We start from the raw sequence: 23,415 nt of genomic DNA, 5'->3' as shown, positions 1-23,415 counted from the left end.
GATATTATTTTATTAAATAATTTCAATTTATTAATTTAAATCAAATTATGAATGTATTTTTATTTATCAAAAATTATTTCTTAGTTTTTGTTATTTTATGGTAAAAAAATTACAATATAAAATTTAACGATTCTATGTTTTTTAACTTTTTTTTTTAACACCTTATCTTAAAAACTTTTGTCCGTCCCTGGTGTACGGTAATTCCCTAATTCGTCTTAACACTCTTTTGGTCGTCAAGGACGGCCGCCTGCGAAGCGGCGACCACATCCTACGAATCGGTGACACCGACCTTTACGGGATGGGCAGCGAGCAGGTAGCGCAGGTGCTACGCCAGTGCGGCAACCGTGTGAAGCTGGTCATCACTCGGGGCCACGTGGACGAGAATCCCTCCGTCTCGGCGTCCACTCCGGTGCCCCTCCCGACAACAGAGGTCGGCGTCCCTCCGAAAGCGTTTGTCGTCGTACGGCCTCCATGCTAAAACTTTCCAACCCTTTCACAGGTTGAGGAGAAGGAGGAAGAAGAAGAAGAAGGCATGTTTGATGTGAGCCTCATCAAGAACACACAAGGACTTGGCATCACAATTGCCGGTTATGTCGGGGATAAAAATTCAGGTGAGCAGAATTAAAAATTTGCATTCACCACTATAGCCGGTTCAAACATGTGCGAGGGGTAAAACTTTTTTGTCTTTCATTTCCTCAGAGCCTTCTGGTATTTTTGTCAAGAGCATAACAAAAGACAGCGCTGTGGATCAAGACGGTCGTATCCACGTGGGGGACCAGATAGTGGCCGTAAGTACGCTGCCCTCTTGAAATGTTTCCAAAATACATCCGCCTTTTGGGGACCCACAACGTAGGCATGGTATCATTATTTTATTTTAGTTTTCTTAATAAATGCGATGAAAATAATAATAAAAGGGCGCCCCCCCCCTCTTGTCAATGCTAATTAATATCATTAATATTATTAACAATATGGGCTGTGCGGGGAAATGTTTTATGTGAGCTATCAACAGGGGGCAATTAATCCATTCGGTCTGTGGATTTGCATAATTTTGAGGAATTAACAATTAATGGCACATTTTTCCTGGGGATATAAAAGATTAAACACAATGATCCATCCCGTTCTTAATGACTATACATTAAAAATGAGCCCTCGGCTGGATGTAACTTCTTCATTTGTGTTCCTTTTTTTTTTCTTCTAGCTCAGAACATCTCCTTGTTTTACTTGGTACTTAAGTGAATTAGCAATTTGGGATGTTTTCATCACAGCTTTGTAGCTAACAGAATCGACCACTCACAATGTTTTTGTTTGGATCGCTGCCCGTCTAGGTGGATAGCGTGGACATCCAGGGATACACCAACCAACAGGCCGTGGAAGTTCTCAGACACACGGGCCAGGCCGTCCACCTCAAGCTAATTCGCCGAGGCTTCCGCCCAGACGAGATCCCGCCCGCCGTGTCCCCCGTCGTCACCATTCTGCCCTCGTCCGCTGCGGACCTGAACGAGCTGGATCTGGAAGGACAGACGGAAGCAGACTTAGGTAGACTCAGGCTGTGTATGCCAATCAAATTTTTTTTGCCTTCTTTTAATCTAAACCACATTTTCGAAGACATTCACAGTTCAGCGATTGTTGATTGATTCTCAAAGGCTTGTGAAACACTGATATAAAGTCATCACACAGCAGTTCCGTTAAGACGTCACTTTGAAGCACAACATTGTTTCTTTCAAGATCCCATCTCCCTTCGTCAATTGTGCCCCTCAGACGAAAAGCAGACGCAGACAATGAATGAAGGACCTGCCGTCACGACGGTTGTAGATCAGCAGACGCAAGATAAACATGGTAGGAGGCCGCAGGAGGGGAGGGGGGGCATCAAACGTCCTAGCAACGCAAATTCCAAACACTCAAACGGTGCCTGTTGTTTGAGATTGGATGGCATCGTTAACTCTTTACTTCCTAAAGGGGCGACGACTCCGACACCCTTCCAGGAAGAGGAACTCGTGAAAAAGTGGCAAGAGATTCTGGGGGCAAATAATGAAGTTGTCGTAAGTTTTTTATTATTATTATTAAAGTTGAATATTCTTTTTGTTTTATTTGGAAAAATGACTAGAATGAGAATGGCTTGGGCAGGTGGCTCAAGTATTTTTTTTTTTAAGCTGAATATTAATTTTGTTTTATTTGGAAAATTTACTAAAATGAGAACGGCTTGGGCAGGTGGCTCAAGTATTTTTATTTTTTTTAAGCTGAATATTATTTTTGTTTTATTTGGAAAAAAATGACTATAATGAGAATGTTTTGGCAGGTGGCTGAAGTGGAGAAATTCAGCGAGAACAGCGGCTTGGGGATCAGTCTGGAAGCCAACAGCGGCCATCACTACATCCGCTCCGTGCTCCCCGAAGGGCCCGTCGGTCGCTGCGGCAAACTATTCAGTGGGGATGAACTCGTTGAGGTAGGGAGGCCCCTGAGCATTTCACGCCGCAACGACGGGTTCCCAGTTTAACATCGATCCCGTTACGTCTCAGGTCAACGGCATATCTCTGATCGGTGAGACCCACAAGGAGGTGGTTCGGATCTTGAAGGAGCTGCCCCTCGGGGTGTACATGACGTGCTGCAGACCCGCCCCCCACCAGCAGCCCGACAATGACACTTTGGAACCACAAGGTCAAGTGTCATCTACCAGATCGCAATTCCAGGTACTTGATTGTCTATTACCATGTTTTGAAACTATGGCAGGAAATGTGTAAAAGCACGGAAACAGGTCTTTTGTCTACGGTGGCCCTAATGGTTCAAAATAGCTTAGGGTTTTTTTTTATGGTGGAGATTTTTTTCTTTTTGGGAGGTTCTTAGGGGATCCGCAATACAAAACAAAAAGAAAAACACTGATAAAGCGTCATTCCCTTGAGGGCATAACTGGAAATGTGTAAAAAAAAAAATTAAAAAATCCTGGAAAAACCTGGGTGGTCTAAGCATATTTCAGTGGGAGGTAGGAAGCCCCCACAGCCCCCCCTCTAGCGCCGCCATTGGAGGCAATTCATCATAATCATTTCAAATGATGATGTGTGTTTTTTTTTTGAATGGCCGTAGGTGCAAATGCCGTGTCATATTAAAGGTTGTCAGCCGCTGCTCGAGTGTCCTTGTCTTCCTTGACAGTGCGGCCTCTCCACATGTGATTAGGTTAGCCTGAGCTGTCAGTCGCTCCATTGGTTCTCCATACTGCCAAGCGTGATGGATTAAGGTTTCACAAAAAAGGCCAGCACGACTCCAGTTACACACTTTAGCGGCAGTCGTTGACAATGCTAGCTGGAAATAGGACACGTCAAAGCCAGCGCCTGGCTTCTTATAATATGAAAGCTGGAGTACCCTAAACAATCGAATTAGGGGCTATGTTTTCCATTCTCGCAGAAACAAATCGACCTGAGTAGCGTGGAAGTGGTGGAAGCAGCGGAAGCAGCAAATGACCTGACTCCAGAGGCGACAGGGTCTCCTTTGGCCATGTGGGAGCTGGACATCCAGAATATTGAGCTGGAGAAAGGAGCAGGGGGACTGGGATTCAGCATACTCGACTACCAGGTAAGAGGATTTGAAACTATCTTTTTAGTTTCCGGTTACGTTAATGATTCCGGCTCTACCGCAGGACCCACTGGACTCGGCCAAGACAGTCATCGTGATCCGCTCGCTGGTTCCTCACGGCGTGGCCGAGCAGGACGGACGACTGCTGCCGGGGGACCGACTTATGTTTGTCAACGACACCAACTTGGAGAGCGCCAGCCTGGAAGATGCCGTCCAAGCGCTCAAAGGAGCCGAGCTGGGCATGGTGCGGATCGGGGTGGCCAAACCTCTTCCCGTAAGTATTCGGAATCAGACTTGATGTCTCGTCTCGTCATAGTTTGTTAGTCAATTTATATTTGAAAATATTCAATTAAATGTGTTGTGTGTGTGTGTGTGTGTGTATATATATGTATATATATTATAATGTTATATGTGTGTGTATTTTTTTATATATTATGTTTTATATTATATATTGTATTTTATATCATATAATATATTATGTTATATATTATATAATATATTACACATATTATATAATATATTACATAATATAATAAAAATAACATAAATGTACACAGGCATTTCCATGATTACTTACAAAAATTTAAGATCTAAATTTGTCCGCCCATTTAGTTTGAAAGGCTATTTTTATTTAGGTTGGTTTTGCAACTAGACTGATGCCATTTGAAAGTCGCCTCAAACCCTTAAACCCCAATGACAAGGTCAAAAGCAGGTGTGAGGGTGCCAGCGGCTGTTCATCGCAGCTCCCGGCTTTCATTTTCGCTTGTATTGCTTTCGGCTTACCAGTGTCGAGGTCACGCGGATTACCGGCCTCTATGGCAGGATGCGGGAACTCACGTTTGGCGGTGTCGCCTCTCAAAATTGAGCCTGACAATCATAATCCTCCAAACACTTGGAGACACTGAAAGAATCTCTCCACTTTTCTTAGGGGATAAGTGGTGATTCCTACTCACCGCAGCTTTATGGTGGGCAGGAAGTCACGCCGCTGTCCACCCTGCATTCGTTTGACTTCAGCCGTAGTTTACTCCAAGACAGAGATGAAGATGAACTGCCTGGCGGGGTTCTTTTCCGAGCAGAGCCGGCATTGGTTAGTTAGCTTAACAAGCAACAGAGGGGACCAAAAAAAAAAGATTTTTAATTTTGGGGGTGAATATCATTTGTGTCATGCTAGGTGGACACCAGTGAAGTGGAGCAAAAGGCACTGGAGCGAGCTTACTACGGCGAGGAGGAAACGTTCCAGGCGTCGATGATTGCGCTTCACGGAAGTAGCTCGGACCTGGATTTCCTGCGTGCGTCCACGCCTGAGGTGAGCAGCTACACACCTGTCAAAATGAGGAAAAAAAGGTCACATCTGAACAAAAACATGTTTGCCCAGCAAGTTTGCTTTTAAGCCTGTCATTGTTTTGACTGTTTCCAAAAAAAAATGGGAGGGGGTTTCAGAAATACTGCTGACCTTTTAGTAATGCAACTCCAAACAAGATTTTGCGACCCAAAACAAGTTTTTGGTGTCATTTTCTGTTCAAGTCAGCAATATTTTTTTGCGTTTGTAGCCCGCTGCCTATTGTTTACAACAGGGGTGTCAAACTCTTTTTTTTCGCGGGCCGTATTGCTTCTTTCGGAGGGCCATTATGACTGTCAACCCAAATAAATGTACGAGCACCTCATATTATATACAGTAAAAGCTACAAAACAAACTGACAAACAACTCATTTTCAAATCAGATGAGTAAAAACTGGTCAAATATTAAAAAAAGAACAGATATTATTAAAAGTGAAGACAATTTGCAATTCTAGAAATGACACACGAATTTGATGCACAATTTGTCTTCCCGGGCCACATAAAATGATGTGGCGGGCCGTATCTGGCCCCCGGGCCTTGACTTTGACACCTGTGGTTTACAAGCATTACAAAAAGTCGATAAAAAATTCCCCCAACCATGCTCAACGCAGACTTCAAGTTACCTCACCTACGGATCGGCACCCATGACTGCTCCTCTCGGCGGTTCTAATGAGGATTTAGCCACCGTTGAGGCAACACCAGAAGCCTTGGACTCCTACAGCCCATTTAATGACCTCCAGATCACACCCGAAATTCAGCCTGAACCGGCGGAATTGATTCCGTGTTACGCCGAAGAGCCCACCGGCACTTTGGTGGAAGAACAAGTCTCCATGAAGGTAAGTTTAGAAGGAAAGTTCTGAACTTTTGTGTCACAGATGAGGAGTCTTGTTGTGGTTTTCAAGGAGGTCGACACGAGACCAGACGCCGGCAACCAAGCGGCAATCCCGGGGAGCAGTTTCGAACGGACCATCACGGTCGTCAAGGGCAACTCCAACCTTGGTTTGTGTTTAGAAATTCAAGTTGTTCAACATCGAAGGAGGATTTTTAGTCCCGATATTTAGAGCCCAAACCCGCTCTCGCAGGGATGACGGTGAGCGCCATGAAAGATGGCCTGGGGATGCTGATCCGGAGCGTGATCCGCGGCGGATCTATCAGTCGGGACGGCCGCCTGGGAGTGGGCGACCTCATCCTGGCCCTTAATGGGGAATCCACCGCCAAGCTGAGCAACGTTCAGGCGCGGGCCATGCTTCGCAGACACTCTCTGATTGGACTGGACATGGGGTAAGATCATGGACGAGACAAAATACAGGGAACCCCTGTTAATTGCCGGCTGATATGTTCAAGACTGCACACAATAGGTCAAATTCAGTCATATACAGAGGCCATATAAATCAAATTTATTTTTAGTTTTTAACTCTAGCACAGTATATTTGTTAAGTGCAGTTTAGGTGTATTTTACTTTTGATTTTTAACATTTTATTTTACTTTTACATTCAATAAACAAAAATAATTTATTAATAAACAGTAATTGGGGGAAATGTTTTAATACAGTAACACAAATAAAATTATATCTGATTATTCAATTAGTAATTAAACAAATATTAATAGATTCATTGATTCTAAAAATATTCAGTAGTTTAAAATTTTTTCTTTTTAAAACATTTCATTTAGTATAATTTTTATTTTACTATTATATGAAATACATTTTAAATAAACCATAACGTATTAAATGCATTTTAACTGCACAATATCTATATTAACATTTAAAAAGAATTGCAAAACCCCCCCAACAGTCACAAGTAGGTATGTTCCGGGAAAAAAGTTCTATTATAGTCCCCCATGACATAATTTTTTTCAAGTTATCCTAAAGTTGGGTGACTTTTTATTCAGCATGAATATTTTTGGTTCAGCCTTAAAACAAACAGAAAGGTTGACGCATGCTTGGCCAACTAAACAAAGGCACAGTCCTGTTCGGTGTATAAACGCCAACTCTTCACGTTCTAGATCTGCTTGCTCACCAGAAGATGATCTGTGCCCGTTTTATGTGTGAGTATGACTAACCGGCCGGCATCATCTCGGCAGTTTTGCTCTTTTTTTTTTCTCTCCTCCTCCGTTTCTCCATCTCTTTGTTCATCTTGCATGCCTTCATCACTAACGACTTCTTCACATCACTAAATAGTCAACCGCCTTTCTCATCCCAGCATGTTTGTGACATCCGTTGTGACCAGTAAGCCAGACCCCACATTATACATATAACTTGTTTTTTTGTCCAGCATCACGTACGTCCCAGCAGAATATTTGGAGGAGTACAAGAGCAGCTTGGAGCAGACTGACAAAGACCAAGTCTTCTCCGAGCCGGTGTCTATTCCGACTCCAAAGTAAGCACCTGAGTCTCATCAAAAATGAAAAAGTGGTGCTTTTGTGAAGCCAGGATTTTTTTTTTTTTTGATGTTCAGGGATGTTCCCAACCTTCCAGAGCGGGAGGATGGCGAGGGCGAGGAGAGCGTGACTTTTAGCAACTGGAACCAACCACGACTGTAAGTGGACTCAAATATTTTTTTTTTAATTTCAATATCAAACATAATAAAATTTCAAATATATTTATAATACCTTTAATTGAATAATGCTACTATAAAAATATTTTTAATATAATTAGTTTTTATTTGTACCACTAAAAGAATGTACCTTGTTTAAAAAGTTGTGGTTCCTCCACCCTCAGAGTGGAGCTCTTCCGACAGCCCGGCAAGTCCCTGGGCATCAGCATCGTGGGAGGCCGCGGGATGGGCAGCCGGCTGAGCAACGGCGAGGTGATGCGGGGTATTTTCATCAAACACATCCTGGAGGACAGTCCCGCCGGACAGAACGGCACCTTGAAGACCGGAGACAGGATTGTGGAGGTAAACTATAATCAAGTGGACCCTTATCTAACAAGATGGGCTAGCGGATAATGAGCGAGCCTCACCCCTCAGGTAGATGGCGTGGACCTAAGAGACGCCACTCACGAGGAGGCGGTGGAGGCCATCCGTAGGGCGGGCAATCCGGTGTCCTTCCTGGTGCAGAGTATCATCCAGAAACCCAGGGTAGGTCTCATGAAAAAAAAATGGCAGACTTTCTGTCACTTTCCCGGTATCAGTTCTTGAGATTGTTTTGTGGGTCTACTCATGATAGACGGGCCTACTAAATGTTATAGTGCTATCAGAAATGAACAGACAGATTGTCCCATTACCACCCCTCCCCAAGTTTGTGTCTAATTATCCCGATCCGGGAAGATTCAGCTTTGAAGGAGGGTGCCGTGTTTAACAAAAGCAAGAAGAGAAGCAGGATGAGATAAGGCAAGCACGAGTGTGATTGATGGTTGATGTAACAGAAAGCAGGGAGACTGAATAGAAGAGAGATGGATTACCTGGCAGAAGCACTGAAGCGTGCATGCCAAAGAGGTGTGAGTGTCCTAGCTAAGCCGTGTCGTGTGTGCGTGTGTCTCTTGTGAGCGTATATTGAATTTACCTGGCTAAAAGGTTTGAAGCAACTTATTTTGTGTTCGGGAAATCACAAGGTCGTTTTGGCTTTGCCAAAGAGAAAATATCGTGTACACACCCGACATGTGAGCTAGGATTTTTCTCTTTTTGTCATGGTGAGGTCAAGGATATGTCAGGGGGTCTGCAAAACAAAAAGGAAAAGTTTTACAAACTGAAAACACGCCTATGGTGGAGATGTGGAAAAAAATCCAAGAATTTTTTTTGAAAAATAGCCAAACATTATCTGAGGGAGGCAGTGCCCTGCAGCCCCCCTTCCCTCCTTAGCTCCGCCAATGCGTATACAGTAAGCTCCATATAATCCAACTTGATGTCTTATTGTGTTGTGTAGTCATCGACAAGTGCAGAGTCCATCGAGGAAAATGTACCGAGTCTACCCAGGGACAAGGTTGGTGATGTTTTTGAGCTTTTTGAACACCTTGGCCTTCTATTTGCTTCGTTTCTATTGAAGACTGTGAGTGAATCGATGTTGTGTCACAAATGTGTCATCGTCTAAAGTTGTCGCCCTTTGTCTCTTCTCTGTAGGAGGGTGACAGTCACAGTAGACTTGTCCTCCGCCTCTCCCCAACTAACCCTTTCACTCCTACCCCGTTTAAGGTTTGTGGGTCTCTCTGTTGTGGCCTTCCTTGCGTCTGACATGTCCCTGCACGTGCTGCGGAACGGCTGACAGCTTTTAGTGTTTTATGGTTTGACAATTTCAACCCTATTTCCTCAAATAGCAGTCAGTCATTAATCATTAAAGTTGTTTCAACTTAAATGAGATGAACTGACTGTAATGATCAGTCAATAGGTGTTTGTCTGTTTTAAATGTAGAATCCATTTTGGTGTGAAGCGGCCATTTTGAAGAGTGTTTCAAAAAGGAACCTGTTCTTAAAATGTTATCCGATTCTTATCAAATTTGAAGCCACTATGAAAAAATACTTTTCCATTTTCTTCATAGTATGTAATCAGAGCAAAGCAGTAAAAAAAAAAAAAAAAAAGCAGGACTCAGCAAATTTGTCCTTTTGCGAGAATATTTCCAGGACGTAAACTGTAATCTTGCCATAAACCCCCCCCCCCCCCCCCCCCCCCCCCCCCCCAAAAAAAATGAGAGCCATTTTAGAGGGCTTTGTGATTTTTCAAGACAAGTATACAAGTAACGTTGCTTTGGATAATACGTGGAATCAGCCCACCTTTAGACAACTGCAGCCACTATTTGCAAAAAGCCAGTATAGCGAACATGCCACATTGGCCATGCATGCACATGTCGGCCGGCGTCTTCAACGTTTGTCTTTGTCCAATCATCATGTTGTTGTTTTGCATTTGTCACTTTATGTTAATTGTGTAGACAGGCTTGTGTGTAGCAAGTGTGAATGACTTCTATTTTTCAGGTAGGTACATAATTGAAGTTTCTCAACATTTGAATGCATATCTCCAACTTTTCAAATTTTCTGTGCTTTTATTATTTTCTTTTTGCGGTGTTTGACCCTTGAATGGAATTCAGTTCACCTGTAGATCATTCAATATTTTTATGTTTGCCCTAACATTTCCGCGGAAAGCCCGTAACATAGTGAGTAGTGTGTATTCATGTGTAACAAAGTTTTATTGAGTTAAATGAGCAAGCTTTATTGCATTAGCTGTCATCTGATTGAGCCACAAGTATCGATGACTGAATCATCCATCAGCCTCAACTAACTTAAACCTTTAAAATCAAGCATATCAGCTTCTGATAATTGATTGCGCTCACCCAGTAAACCTTTGAGCAACTATTGATTTGTAAAAAAAAAAAAGGATTCTCTGCCTTTTACTAATATGAATCCCCCCCCTCGAAGCCAAAGAAGCGTGACACTGCAAAGTTGACAACCGCCAGCATGGCCTTCACCCTGCCGGTGGTGCCCCACGTGGGGGAGACGGACACCGACACTCTGGCAGAGACTCTGGCTCCGCCCCTCCAAGCTGAAGAACGGGACGGGGTAGAGGAGGAGGAGGCGGAGGAAGGGGAGTTTGGGTACAGCTGGGGTGAGTTCCCATTTCACATCATGGTCGAGGTGTTTATTTGACCCCTCCCCCTTAATAAATGCCCTGGTCACCTAAAAAAAAATATAGATTTTTTTTTTCCCCCTCATTGAAGTAGTCCCTCTTGATTAAGACCAAATGTTTCTTCCGTTGGTCCATGTCAGAGAGTATCGTCCAGCGCTACGGAAGCCTCCCGGGCGTCCTGCACGCGATCGAGCTGGAGAAGGGCAAGACGGGCTTGGGCCTCAGCCTGGCCGGCAACCGGGACCGCGCCCGCATGAGTGTCTTTGTGGTGGGCATTGACCCCGCGGGGGCGGCCGGGACCGACGGACGCATGCTTGTCGGGGATGAGCTCCTCGAGGTGAGAAAAGGACATTTGATCAACATCTTGGACGCGGCTGATTTTTTTTTTTCTTCTAGATTAATGGACAGGTCCTCTATGGCCAAAGTCACCAGAATGCATCTTCCATTATCAAAAGCGCCCCATCTAAAGTCCAAATCATCTTTATCAGGTACAAGACACATGTTTTGGTTTCACTGTTGTAACGTTAGATAACCACTAGAGGGAGATGTTTTCACACAAAAGAGAATTCAATCTCTTCAAAAGTTGAAAAAAAAAATTGCGAACCCAAACATCAGCACCAACCAAAACTGTTGTAGTCGCCTCCTGTGAAGAAAATTAACAAACCCTCTAGTTGAGTATAATTTGCTGTCAAGGCGACAGCTCACGTGAGTTATGACTCTTATGGAACAGGAACACAGAAGCCTTGGAGCAGATGGCAGTGGGACCCGTGAAAGAAACCCAGGGAGAAGCAGCCGAGTCGCACGCGGAGGTAACAGCCGGGGCCTGACAAAGTGTCGGAACACATGTTGGTTTGAACAAGTGGTCAGACGGAGTACACCATGACTGTATTTTGGGGGAGAGGGGGGAATTCAGCCCTCGAAAGCAGTGTGTAATACCAACATGACATTTTGGTAGTCGTGTCTAACATGAGTAGACACACCCAAAAAACATAAAGAGCCATCCCTGAGAAAAGACAGGAAGTCTGGCACTTGAAGCAGGTCATTTAACAAGCAAAACAGCCAAAAGATTTCATCCCAATTCGAGCCATGGCGTTTGATGACGTGCCATCAAAAGAAGCAGTCCGAAATTATTTCTCCCACGAGCGACGTTGTGTGGTCAGCGCATCCTTCCCAACTCAAAAGACGGAGAAAAACCACAGACAGGATAGTGTGCATGTCGAACCTCCCATTAAAAGGCCCACACAGGATTGCACCATGAACGTGACATGAGCACAATAAGCCTACGCGGTAACCGAGCAACGAGCGTTCCATTTATGTCACCGTCAGGAAGACGTTGCGGTTGGTGAAGGCACCACAGAGGACAAGGTAACCATCCAGGAAAGCTGCACCGCAGCAGTCAATGGGGAACCGAAGGTCGCCAGTCTACCCGAAACATCTTCAAGTGAGTCAGTTGACTGTTTATTTCTGGCGGTAATGAAAGGAACCACGTAGACGCAGTTGGGTTTTTTTTGTCTTCAGGTCACAGCCGCTCATCCAGCCCGTCGACGCTGGCCTGCGACCCGGCCACGTGCCCCATCATCCCGGGCTGCGAGACCACCATCGACATCTCCAAAGGGCGGACAGGCCTGGGACTCAGCATCGTCGGGGGTTGTGACACTCTGCTGGTGAGGAAGATTTAACATTTCCTGAAACTGCACCATTCCTGGATTCCAGTCGAATTAATCTCCTTTTGGCGACAGGGGGCCATTATCATCCACGAGGTTTACGAAGAAGGTGCGGCTTCCAAGGATGGCAGGCTTTGGGCTGGAGACCAAATCCTCGAGGTTAGGTTTTTAACGGGAGCGCTGTATTGTGTATAAAAAGACAAGGGCAGGCAGAACATCTTAACGATGCTTCTGCAAAAGGGGGACGTCCCTTTAACAAACTTTCCAACCAGTCAAATAGATGCCTTCAATGACTGGTGTCTCGCAGGTGAACGGCATCGACTTGCGAGCGGCGAGCCACGACGAGGCCATCAATGTGCTGCGGCAGACCCCGCAGAGGGTGCGGCTCGTCGTCTACAGGGACGAGGCCCAGTACAAGGAGGAGGAGTTGTGGGACTCGTTCATCGTGGAGCTACGCAAGAGGCCCGCCCAGGGACTGGGACTTAGCATCGTGGGGAGGAGGTAACCAATCAAAGTTGGATTTTGCACTTCTCCTTCCAAGGCAGGATTCAGATTTTCTTGGTCTCTTTACTCTTAATGAAAGCTGATGGGTACTCACAATGCTTATGGTTTTTCTTATGCGCTTCAGATCCAGGGAGCAAAGGTAATTAGCGCTGAATGTAGCATCCGTGGTAGACTTAACTAGATAATCCAGAAAATCATTGCATAGTCTCAGAGTCCACCCTCAAAGGTTTTTTTAAGTGTGTCGCACAAGCTTCTCAATAGGGTTGAGGTCAGGGGATGATGGAGACCACATCATGTCGGCCGAAACAAAAGAAAGCAAATGCCCATTTGTCTTTTTCTGCCAGGAATGACACGGGAGTTTTTGTGTCGGACATCATCAAAGGAGGCTTGGCGGACACCGATGGCCGCCTGATGCAGGGTGACCAGATCCTGTCGGTCAACGGGGAAGACGTCCGCTCTGCCACCCAGGAGACAGTCGCTGCTCTCCTCAAGGTAGTGGCGATATGACAACATATCGTTGTGGCGCATCGGGTATTCAATCGTCATTCTGTTTCAGTGTTGCGTTGGCTCCTTGAAGATGGACATCGGGAGGTTTAAAGCCGGCCCCTTCCACTCGCAGCGAAGGCTTTCCCAAAGCAGTCAGGTAGGCTTGAGACTTTTATAGTGCGTCACTTGGACTACGGCAAACCAGGTTTCTCTCACCCAGGCGAGTGAACCTTCCAGTTCCAAGGTGGCCTCGGGAATCCTTTCTGGTGATGAGAGTCAGCAGCAGGGTCAGTCATTTTTTTTTTAAATTCAGCGAGACATGGCTTCAGGAATGAGACGCTCAAAGGTTTTCTTCTCCCGCAGCACCAGATCACCAGGACATGAGAACAGCCGAGTTCACCAAAGGCCCCGGTGATTCCTTGGGTGTCAGTATTGCTGGCGGGGTGGGCAGCCCCTTGGGCAACATCCCCATCTTTATTGCCATGATGAACCCTGTCGGCCTGGCGGCGCAAACCCAGAAGCTCATGGTACGACATTTTCCATTCACATCCGTTTAGCTTGGGATGAAAAGGAACTGAGATCCACCATCCATAGTGAGAATTCAGTGTAATAGAAGCTTACACAAAAATGTTTGGAATTACCAATAGAGGCCACACGATGGCAGCAAAGTTCCTCTTTTATTAGACAAAGCTATGTCCCAATTAGTAGCGATGGGAAAATGAAGCTTCAAATTTGCTTCATGAACCAGTTATCGTATTTTTGACTCCTGTTGTTTAAGAAATGGCAAGTCGGCGTGCTTTCGGCCCAATGTTGAACCAAGAGTGATCTGATTAAAATAACACCTCGTAGAATGATGGCAGTCACAGATGGGCGGCATAATGATCATTTCTGCCATTTTCAGCTTTCCACAGATGTCCTCCACAAGCAATTTTGTCCTCGAAAATTCCGTACATATACCAGACAGATGGCTGGCGCTATGTTACCAAAGAATTGAATTTTCAGCATAGTTTGATCAGTCGCCATCAAACACAAAACTCAAATAACTCAACATCGAGCGACTCCCTGGGCGTTCGTATCACAGGCGCCTTCATTTGGCGTCCAAATATGCATACCAACCATTCCGGAAAGAGTCTCAAATCCGACGGGAGCCCGCAGCGAGTGAAATGGAAGGGGGGGAGCCACGTTGACAATCGCTGCCCTGTGTGATACAGACTTTTGGAGCCTAATAAATCTCCCACTCTTGAATTCAGACAGCCGTGGCTAACAAAGGACTCCGTTAGGAGACAATTGCGCCGCTTTGTTTTACGAGACAGCGGGCTGCCCTTTGCGAACTGAGTTTGCAAACAGTGCCGTGAGTGCGTTCACGTTCGATTGACAATTGAAACTAGAACAAACAAAACATGCACAGATCAATTCTGATTCGAACCAAATGAATGAATGATTTCTATCAATCGACCTTTCTCCAGGTCGGAGACCGGATTATCAGTATTTGTGGAACTTCTACTGAAGGCATGAGCCACGCGCAAGCCGTCACTTTGCTCAAAAATGCCACGGGGACAATACAGCTGCAAGTAAGTTGATTTATCAATTTGATTGTTTAAGGTTGGTGTCAATAATAACGTGTGACGTTTAGGTGGTGGCAGGTGTCGACAACACCGTGACCGGCGCGGCTCAGGAGCAGGCGGCTGGAGGCCTTCAGCCACCCAGCTGCATCTTCCAGGATGACCTCAGGTTTGAAGCTTTATGAAACTTCTCTTTGCTCTTTTTCAAGATTCAAGAGTTTTTATTCGCCATGTTTGAGCGTGCCAAACAAGGAATTTGATTTCGGTAAATCACAGCCTCTGTTCAACATTTAGGTGACTAACAACACTCAGGACATGGGAAAAATGGCAAAATATTCTCAAACATCTCAAAAATATTCAATACATGGATTGGGAATTGGATCTTATAATTCTAATCAGAGACGGCTTTACGTGACCCTAAAGTTTTTTGATGCTGACTTAAAAAAAAATCTGTTTCTTTTTTTTAAATAGATATTTTCATTATTTATACATAATTTTGACCTATAATATGGAGGTTATCATGCCAATATCAATTATGAACCCATAATTCATAAATGGTACTAAATATATCATTATTATCATTCAGTGACTGCTTTTGTAAGTCCGAATTTTGCAATTGTGTCCCCCGTATTGCCACCAGCCCGCCTCAATACAAGAGCATCACGCTGGAGAGAGGGCCGGACGGGCTGGGCTTTAGCATCGTCGGCGGCTACGGCAGCCCCCACGGCGACCTGCCCATTTACATCAAGACGGTTTTTGGCAAAGGGGCGGCGGCGGAGGACGGTCGCCTGAAGCGGGGCGACCAGATCATGGCGGTCAACGGGCAAGCGCTGGAGGGCGTCACCCACGAGGAGGCCGTGGGCATTTTGAAGAGGACCAAAGGAAGCGTCACGCTCACCGTGCTATCCTAGCCGCCTTGCTAACGCTCCCTTGCCCGCAGTTAAGCCACGGGCTAAATTATCTGGTGTTATCATTCCAATCTCAGTTTTGAGACCGACACCAGCGATGACATTTAGTGCTGCTAAATATTTGTCACGCATTCTATCAGTGTTTGATTTCCCTCTCACTCAAAGTATTAGCGCAGACGACACAACAACGACACTTAAGTGTTTCACTGTGAGTCCCTATAAAGTCAAATCATACTTGTTTCTAAATACACGATAAATGTTTGAAAATAATTGCAGAAAACACACAAAGACTGAGAATTTTGTAGAACTCGATTGTAGAGCATTAAACTGTTTTTCACCATTTCAGTTATCTGGATTTTTTTTGGGGGGGCGAGCACAGCGATGCACTTTGATTCGCATGAATTAGTCGCCCACTTTATGCTAACTTGAAATCCGCATTAGCATCTGGCACAAATGTCACATTTATCAAACTATGCCAAAGATTTTTTTTTTCACTTTCCTTTGAAGGTGTTGTTTCTCTAACAAGGTTGAGTTGGCTCGTAAAAGAGAAGCGACAACAAGAGGTTTGCTTGCTGACTCTTTCACCTCCAAGTCAGACGGGACAGCTGCGAGGGAGCACCTGTTGTTGGTGACCCCCCCTCACCTCCACCCCCACCCCCCCACAGCAAAATGGCACATTCTGTTCACTCAAGTGCAGACGGGCCCTTTTAAACAAGCGCTTTGATTTCACATCCAGGCCTGCGGTAATATTAAAGTCTGAACTTGCAAAATATTCTTCACGTCGCCACTCCATTTTTGGATTTATTTTGTGCTAATTGTAAAAGGTGACATTGTTTCCACCGCTTCATGTTTGCCATACAAACAAGTGCTGTTGTGTAAGGGCAGCTATGACACAATGTGGACATAATGATGAGGTGTCCGAAGTCTTTAGCGCACACCCCATTCCGGAGATCTTTACACACTTTGCGTGTTCATCCTGGTATGTTTGCCTTGCAGTTACAGCTTGGACTGACATCACGGCCGTGGCGCGTTAAGGCTTTTAGTACGCAATCACGGCTTTATGAGCCGTGTGTGAAGTTGAGCCTGCCGGACGATGTTTGCTCTGGGTGGAGGTTGTTCGACCTCTAACGGAGTGTCATTGGTGAACTGGATCATTGGGTTTGTCGTATTGATTTGACAACAAGATGGAAACATGCTGGATGCCTCTGGCCCTCAAAGTGGGAGTTACAATGAAAAATAAAATGGCGGCTTAGCTCGAATCAAGTCATGTGACTTGAACAAAGTAAGGCAATTAGGAAAGCCAAAATATTTTTTTACCTGTGCACGTGATGAGCGTGACAGTTGAACTGCACAACAGATGATGACGGCATCTCCCGACAATTTTTGTGCTGGTGCGGTTGATGACGATTTCGCCTCGAAACCCTCGGGAGCGTTTGATCCGCCTTCGTGAGAAACCGAGAGCAAGCAATCAACAGGAGAGTAAAATACGAGTGAAAACCTTTCAGAAGGCTTGTGACAACATGTTTGCCGTTGCTGTGCGAGTTCCAACAGGTGAACGAGTTCGTTTGTTGACATCCATGATGTCACCTTAAGGCTTTTGAGCAACAGGAGACACAGACAGGCTTGGTAATATTAAAACCAGCTTCTGGTGCAGTGATGCCTTGAGATAAGAATTTAATATAATCCATAATTACACTCGTGACTCACAGCACTAGTATCCCAAATCATCTTCTCCCATTGAAATGAATGGAAGTGCCATTAATCCGTTTTGTATCCTTCCCAAAAATGTTTTAAATATATATTTTTGTCACATTTAAAATGTAAGAGGAAATGTTGAAATCTTAGTTGCTGTTTAATACTTCCATTCAATTTATTGTGCTGCTCCTCCTTGGCTTGGGTCCATCTCAATGCCACAAAGGGATTTTGGTGGCTTACACTGTGTCCAGTCACCTGACAGTTTTATTCAGCGTATGCCGTTTACTCATGTTAAGCACCTCTCGGTTGGTAATCCTATCAAGCTAAGTGATTTTGAGGATTTTCTCCGACACCTTTGTTGGAAAACATTGAGCTTCCTAGATTATTTTTGCACTCAGGTTTCACTGGCATAAATGGCTGTTGGAATTACAACACTGTTGAGGAGCTGCAGTCTTATTAGAATAATGAGAACAAGCCACACAGAAAACGGATGGATGGGTTTCCTCGCATACAAATGAGAATATTGGAAAAATAACAAGATGCCATTTGTGTTTAATGCCTCTCCCGTGTACTTGAATTCAACTCATTGAGTTGAATAAATGAAAACTGTCCCACATGACTGAAACAACACAAGGTTTTTTTTGTCCGCCGTATGCTAGCGCTCGGGCTTCCCGTAAACATTCCCTGTGGGGATCGCCACCTGTCTCGGCCTACTCCTGGGATGCCTCCCTGCGTGGACTAACAGTCGGTTCTTTCTTTGAGTGCAAGGAGGGTGGGTTGGAAGGGAGGGGGGGGGGCAAAGCCTATTAACTGTCTGTTACTGATAGCCCTCAGTGCAGCAGTGCGTCACCGTCACGTGCTTTAGCAACGACAAGCCCGCGATCGATAGTGCAGCGCAAGGGTGTGACATCAGCGTTAGCAATTATTACTTTGCCCCGGCTGCGCCCGGACAGACTGAGAGCTGACCTCGCATTGTTCTAGCCGCCGCCGGCTTGCTCGTTAATGATTGGCGAGAATCACTGGTGCGCCACTCCCAGAGAGCTTTTTAAAACCAGTCTGGGTGGAGACTGCGACAAATTGCTACTATACTGATGATTTATAAAGGGAAGGGGAAGGTTACTTAGTTTGGCCTTTCATAAAAATTATCTGGTGGTCTTCACTGGGGAACATTGTGAATTGTTTTTTGGCGGAATCTGTACCAAGAGAAGTTTGCATAGTACGCACTGACTTATGATTATAATTTTCTGAATGAGTGCGTACCAGGATGAATGTGAGATGGACGCGAAGTCTCTTGGAAGGCCCCGACAGTGAAAATGCAATTATGTTGCGGCAAGACGGCTGCAGAATGGCTTTGCGCATTGAAGTTTCCACATAAAGAGCTTGCGGGATGGTGCAGACATTCAGTTCCTCAGCAGAATTCTTTACGAGTCTATTAAAGCAGACGACAAATCCGAACTTCATGTATTCTCCTTCCAACGTTCCGTTCGAAAAGCCAACGTAGGTTCATACGATTAATAATATCTCGCCCTTTTGTGGTTTCACTCTTGGACTTAAAGGATCAGTCAATTGGAATGGTCCTCCGAGTGACCCCAAGTTGCCTTTTATTTCACATGAATGAGCCCTGAAAGCATTATTCCACGGGGACCCATTTTAGTGAAGCGTGTTTGCTAACCGCCACGCTACTCGCTTTATACGAGCTGCGGCGCGTTGCCAGGAAACCCTCGGAAAAGACTATTGACCTTTTTGGGGCTTTTCACCAGCACCCTCCGTGACCGACAAATCGGCAGCGTGAGAACGGGAATGTTTACGTTCCAAATGGACTGAAGGCACAGTAAAAATAGATGCGGAAACGGAGCTTGAAAAGCCTGCATGACAACGCATTCTCGTCGCTATCTCCGACTCGATCGGCTCACATGCGGATGAAAAGCAAACGGATATTTTCAAAACGCTCCCACAGAGGGGGGGTTGACCTTTTGAATCATGAAATGGACTCCCTTTTTCTTGAATACAGAAAGCAGGGGAATTTTTTTTTTTACTTGGGTATGCTGTGAACGGCAAGATTTTTAAGCATCCGTTGAATTCTCAGGACCAGAAGTTTAAATCTCGGAAAAATCTTTTGACTAAACCATCGACATTAGTTTCGGGAGATTTCTGTTTTTGGCCAACGCACTGGAGCACTTCCAGACTGAACACAAATATCCTTAGGTTTATTTGTTTTTCAAATTATCCTTTGCGGCTTTTACAACTTTGGTATCTTTTGTGCCAAACTACCGTGTTTGTGCCTCAGCCACGAATAGTCGTCCATTTACATACATGAATCTGTTCTTTTCCATTGCATGATGAAAAGACAAAGAGCACTGATTAAATTATAATGAAGTCGTTTGACAGTAGACTTCCCCCTCCCCATTTTTTTGACTCAAATAACCCATATCCTGGATCTTCATTTGTTCGCATGGCGACACTTTCCCAGACTCCAGACGGTGTCATGTTACATTTTTGCTGCACAGGGCCCAGCCGGCCGCTGTGCGTAATTTGCTAATGGCTCCCTGCTGCACGCCACAGTTTCGACGGTAATTAGACTTAGTCACAACGACGAAACCGTGATTGCACACTCGTCATTAAGCCATTGTTGGGAGAACTTTTAAACAAACATCGCACGTCCGGTACGATTACCGTACGGAGAGGTCAGCTATCATCATCATCGTGACAAACTCGTAGAACCTGCTTAGTCGTCTTAACAGTCAAATATCTCTGTTTGGTTCGTCCCATTACGAAGTTTCTATGGTTTGGAGATTAAAGCTTCCCAAAGGCTAAAAGAGATAAAGGGAGTAGAAAAACGTAATTAAGAAGCTTCCTTGTATTTGTAAGACAAACTTACAAGCATGTGTCTGGATTAGGCTGTGCGGAGCTAATAGGGCGAGAAAAAAAAACAGGACTGTAAAGCTTGGGTAACAAATCACAATATATTATCATGTCATTTGCTCGACAACATTACCAATCGTTACAAAAGACGGCGGCGATTGACACAATGTAAAGCCTAAAAAAAAAAACATGTTTATGTACAAAGCGTTAACAAAGGACATTTGGAAAAGCGCTGACATGTGTTTCACACGTGTCGGCCGTCAACAACTCCCCCAACGCTTTGGGCTAATGTTATCTACCAGACAATCAAATTGTTTTGCTTTTCAGTCAAGCTTAGGTTCTTTGTTAAAGACTACCACGTCCTTCTGCTCTTGGTTTAGATTCAAGTTGAAGTGTCTCGTATCACTCAGCAAGCAGCGTCCAATTGTCCAAATGGCTTTTCAATCCTAATCTTCTTCTTTGCTGAAGTTGTCTGAGGGTGACTGATGATTGAAGCTTAGAGAGAAGTAGAGATAACCCGCTTCGACTCGTAACAAATCTACACTAGTGCGCTGGGGTATTTATTGCACTCTTAAATCATGGCTTGTAGCCTTTTCTAAGGACAGAGGCATGACCACAAGCGGGACAGGTCAAGTGGCAAATGTGAAGGTAGCCCTTAAAAAGTACAAAGAAAATTTTTTTGCCGTGCGGGCATCAGAAAACTCGGGGAAAGATTTAAACAGCTTAAGGCTTAAAAGGATTTTGAGGTACCATTTCCGATCCTTAAAAGATACAAGGTATATTCCTAAATGTTAAAGTAACTAAGAGTAGTGACACAACGTTACACGTGAAATTTACGAGTGACTCGGAAAATCATGTCAAATCTCTTTAAGACAACTTTAAAAGGTACCGTTTAAAACCCTAAAAAGGGCATCGGCCGCAAAAAAAAACAATCGTCAAGGTCTGAAAGACCAAAGCAGATAAAAATATTGGCGTCCAAGATACTGGGAGGCACCTGGTAAGAGTTTGTTCCCAGACTCTAAAGGTCAAGTACCAAGGCTACAAAAGCACATTTGATTGGACTCACCAAAAACAAACCCTTTAAAGGGACCAATGCTTTTTTTTTTTTTCAAGTTACCCCCAAAAAACTCCAAGGTACCGTTTCTGTCTAAAAGCAGGTATGTTCCCCAGCTGTAACAGTACTAAACCAGTAACAACAGCACCAAATCTGAGGTAAATAAATAAAATGGTGGTAAATAAATATGACATTTGCACCTGACAGAACCGGAAGACGCAGCTGTAAAAAGAACAAAGAAAATAAGGGCGTGACGGAGAGTGGTTTGGTGAGGTGCGGCAAGTTTCAAAGTAAAACAAAAAGTCACACGGGGGTGAGTCAGCAAAGTTAATTTGAGACCACACACATAAAATGGTAAATATGTCTACGAGAATTATCATTATCCAAAGCAGTAGTATTCATCCGATTCCGCCCTCAGTTTCACTGGGGATTTGCAGAAGGCGTCCCCGTTGATTACGGATTTATCCACCAAGCAGTCCAGGTCGCTGGGCGAAGGGTCATCCGAGAGGTCATCGGCAAGCGTGTCCAGGTAGCTGCCCACCGACAGCGCGTCCAGCTCGTCGCTGTTAACGTCGTTCAGGCTGCTGAGGCTGCCCGGCAACGAGCCGCCGTCCTGGCTATCGGACAAGCTGTACAGGCTGCTGGACAGGCTGCCATCTTGGCTGACCGTATCGTCGCCTTTGTCGTCGATCACCCAGCGGATGGACTCGATACCTTCGTTGATGGATATCAGCTGCTGCATCAGTTTCACGTCGATGGCCCGTAGGTTGGCCTGTGTGACATGGGGAAGGATTTTAAACAGATTTTTCTTTTTTTGCGAAAGACGGCAAAGCCAGGAAATTGTATCTTGGATTTTAAGAAATGTTACGACAAACCGACTGTTTGCCGTGAGATTGACAAAGCCTATCAGCTCAAATCCTAGTCTTCAAAACCATCTGCTTTGGGGGCCTAATACCTTTTGTAACCTTAAATAACACATGGTCTTGAAATTGCCATATTGGCCATTAACAAATCTGAAAATGGGTCTAGGACGGCGACCAAAGTCTTTGTATTACACAGTTGAAACAGATTTTGCAAATTCACAAGTTGGGTGAAACGATATTAGACCGCAGCATTTACGTTTCGTGTTTATTCCATTCATTTTCTGATATGGTGTTATGTCACGGTTTCCCAACTATCAATAATATAAATTAAAATGTTTTACAATTCTCACAGCTCAATGTATCCTGGGTCAAAATGACCTATTTATCCCATATCTCAAAAACGCTGATGCACGGGAAGTAATGCACAAAATATTGTCTGAAACTATCTTATCGTTTATGACACCTGGGTCATTTTGACCCAGGAACATTATTATTGCTGTCCTTAAATTAACCTTGCCTGATATGTTGCAGGTCAAATTCAATCATTGAAGTTAATGACATATAAACGGTGTTCTTGCATTTTCTGACACACGGGTCAATTGCACCCAAGAACATTGCTGTTCTTAAGTTGACTTGATATGCTGCAGGCCAAACATAAAAGTTAATTAAACATTAACAGTGTCCTTGCTTTTCTGACAGCAGGGTCAATTTGACCCGGGAACTATTCGTAAAACAAAAGTGGTACAGTACCAGTTTTAATTTACAATTACCAATGACAATGACAAACTATACTATAATAAAAGTTCATCATTACGCTTTTTTTAAAGCGGGAAAAAAAACAAGTGATTTCACTCACCATTTCTTGTTTGAGGTAGAAAATTTTGCCCTCCAGCCGGTCAAAGTCCGCGGAATTGTGTCCGGGACGCGCCGCCGGGGGTGTCGCCTTGTCGTGTCTGCCCCCCACGAGCGAGCGAACGAGACTTTCGGGAACTTTGCGACCCAACTTGGTCTCCAGGTCCTTCAAATCGGGCAACGCGAAGCCGCCTTCGTCCATGACGGGTCGACGTGTTGGGTGAAACGCTCAAAATTCGTTGTAGAGGAAAAATAAATACTCGTTTGCGTTGCGTCTGGTGTTGTACGCTAGTGTGTCCCGAGTGTGACCTCATTCATCCTCACAGCAACATGTTGAGTGGAAATGTTGGAGTCCTACCATTGAAGCCATCCGCTTGGCTGCTTCCGTCCGTCCGGCGTCCGCCTCCCTCCGGGTTGCCTCCCTCCGTCTCCGAAATCCGACACCGCACAGGTGAACCGTGTTGTGACGTCACACATCGTTAACCAAAACAATAGACACTTCCGTGTTCAG

The 23,415-nt window shown here is 44.7% G+C and overlaps 2 protein-coding genes and 2 long non-coding RNA genes across 7 annotated transcripts in view; 1 reads left to right on the top strand and 3 right to left on the bottom strand.

The window, feature by feature from the left end:
• The window catches only part of mpdz (multiple PDZ domain crumbs cell polarity complex component), a 21,893-nt gene extending 5,970 nt beyond the window's left edge, over positions 1 to 15,923 (top strand). Inside the window, exons 8-44 of one of the 2 annotated variants that reach the window (XM_088357468.1) lie at positions 239 to 430; positions 500 to 611; positions 700 to 788; positions 1,326 to 1,536; positions 1,759 to 1,836; positions 1,957 to 2,039; positions 2,297 to 2,443; positions 2,517 to 2,687; positions 3,397 to 3,564; positions 3,629 to 3,838; positions 4,736 to 4,870; positions 5,514 to 5,738; positions 5,805 to 5,901; positions 5,985 to 6,183; positions 6,907 to 6,948; positions 7,176 to 7,280; positions 7,359 to 7,439; positions 7,622 to 7,799; positions 7,872 to 7,982; positions 8,767 to 8,823; positions 8,961 to 9,032; positions 10,247 to 10,433; positions 10,595 to 10,791; positions 10,851 to 10,942; positions 11,185 to 11,263; positions 11,781 to 11,895; positions 11,973 to 12,118; positions 12,194 to 12,277; positions 12,426 to 12,619; positions 12,747 to 12,761; positions 12,967 to 13,114; positions 13,179 to 13,265; positions 13,329 to 13,395; positions 13,472 to 13,635; positions 14,575 to 14,679; positions 14,742 to 14,839; positions 15,311 to 15,923. In XM_088357468.1, coding sequence (XP_088213594.1) covers positions 239 to 430; positions 500 to 611; positions 700 to 788; positions 1,326 to 1,536; positions 1,759 to 1,836; positions 1,957 to 2,039; positions 2,297 to 2,443; positions 2,517 to 2,687; positions 3,397 to 3,564; positions 3,629 to 3,838; positions 4,736 to 4,870; positions 5,514 to 5,738; positions 5,805 to 5,901; positions 5,985 to 6,183; positions 6,907 to 6,948; positions 7,176 to 7,280; positions 7,359 to 7,439; positions 7,622 to 7,799; positions 7,872 to 7,982; positions 8,767 to 8,823; positions 8,961 to 9,032; positions 10,247 to 10,433; positions 10,595 to 10,791; positions 10,851 to 10,942; positions 11,185 to 11,263; positions 11,781 to 11,895; positions 11,973 to 12,118; positions 12,194 to 12,277; positions 12,426 to 12,619; positions 12,747 to 12,761; positions 12,967 to 13,114; positions 13,179 to 13,265; positions 13,329 to 13,395; positions 13,472 to 13,635; positions 14,575 to 14,679; positions 14,742 to 14,839; positions 15,311 to 15,581 — 4,812 coding nt within the window. In that variant the 3' untranslated portion in view covers positions 15,582 to 15,923. Of the gene's footprint in view, positions 1 to 238; positions 431 to 499; positions 612 to 699; positions 789 to 1,325; positions 1,537 to 1,725; positions 1,837 to 1,956; positions 2,040 to 2,296; positions 2,444 to 2,516; positions 2,688 to 3,396; positions 3,565 to 3,628; positions 3,839 to 4,492; positions 4,652 to 4,735; positions 4,871 to 5,513; positions 5,739 to 5,804; positions 5,902 to 5,984; positions 6,184 to 6,906; positions 6,949 to 7,175; positions 7,281 to 7,358; positions 7,440 to 7,621; positions 7,800 to 7,871; positions 7,983 to 8,766; positions 8,824 to 8,960; positions 9,033 to 10,246; positions 10,434 to 10,594; positions 10,792 to 10,850; positions 10,943 to 11,184; positions 11,264 to 11,780; positions 11,896 to 11,972; positions 12,119 to 12,193; positions 12,278 to 12,425; positions 12,620 to 12,746; positions 12,762 to 12,966; positions 13,115 to 13,178; positions 13,266 to 13,328; positions 13,396 to 13,471; positions 13,636 to 14,574; positions 14,680 to 14,741; positions 14,840 to 15,310 lie in introns of both variants that reach the window. The other variant, XM_088357384.1, reaches the window with a different exon arrangement.
• Positions 4,777 to 8,028, bottom strand: LOC148403498 (uncharacterized). Its single transcript, XR_015853410.1, has 3 exons — positions 7,865 to 8,028; positions 7,588 to 7,771; positions 4,777 to 4,886 (listed from the first exon to the last, which is right to left on the bottom strand). It is a non-coding gene; the product is annotated as an uncharacterized LOC148403498 (long non-coding RNA).
• Positions 8,314 to 23,415, bottom strand: LOC148403495 (uncharacterized). 3 transcript variants are annotated; one of them, XR_015853378.1, is made up of 3 exons: positions 23,263 to 23,415; positions 16,896 to 17,020; positions 8,314 to 8,559 (listed from the first exon to the last, which is right to left on the bottom strand). It is a non-coding gene; the product is annotated as an uncharacterized LOC148403495 (long non-coding RNA). The 3 variants fall into 3 exon arrangements; XR_015853383.1 differs by lacking the exon at positions 8,314 to 8,559 and adding an exon at positions 16,367 to 16,789; XR_015853395.1 differs by lacking the exon at positions 8,314 to 8,559 and adding an exon at positions 16,367 to 16,783.
• Positions 20,218 to 23,265, bottom strand: lurap1l (leucine rich adaptor protein 1 like). Its single transcript, XM_088357728.1, has 2 exons — positions 22,909 to 23,265; positions 20,218 to 21,961 (listed from the first exon to the last, which is right to left on the bottom strand). Exons 1-2 carry the CDS (start codon positions 23,104 to 23,106, stop codon positions 21,569 to 21,571), a joined length of 591 nt encoding a protein of 196 aa, XP_088213854.1. The 5' UTR covers positions 23,107 to 23,265; the 3' UTR covers positions 20,218 to 21,568.

This window comes from Syngnathus floridae, chromosome 1 (genome assembly GCF_059516105.1).
Source record: "Syngnathus floridae isolate MCC-2025c chromosome 1, RoL_Sflo_1.0, whole genome shotgun sequence".
Lineage (NCBI taxonomy): Eukaryota > Metazoa > Chordata > Actinopteri > Syngnathiformes > Syngnathidae > Syngnathus > Syngnathus floridae.
This window is presented reverse-complemented; position numbering and strand designations above follow the sequence as displayed.

Bases quoted from the DNA above. Each gene is read 5' to 3' on its own strand.
- lurap1l (XM_088357728.1), bottom strand. From the start codon at position 23,106: ATGGACGAAGGCGGCTTCGCGTTGCCCGATTTGAAGGACCTGGAGACC. The intron at 21,962-22,908 runs GTGAGTGAAATC...CATGTCACACAG, and splicing joins TCTACCTCAAACAAGAAATG to GCCAACCTACGGGCCATCGA.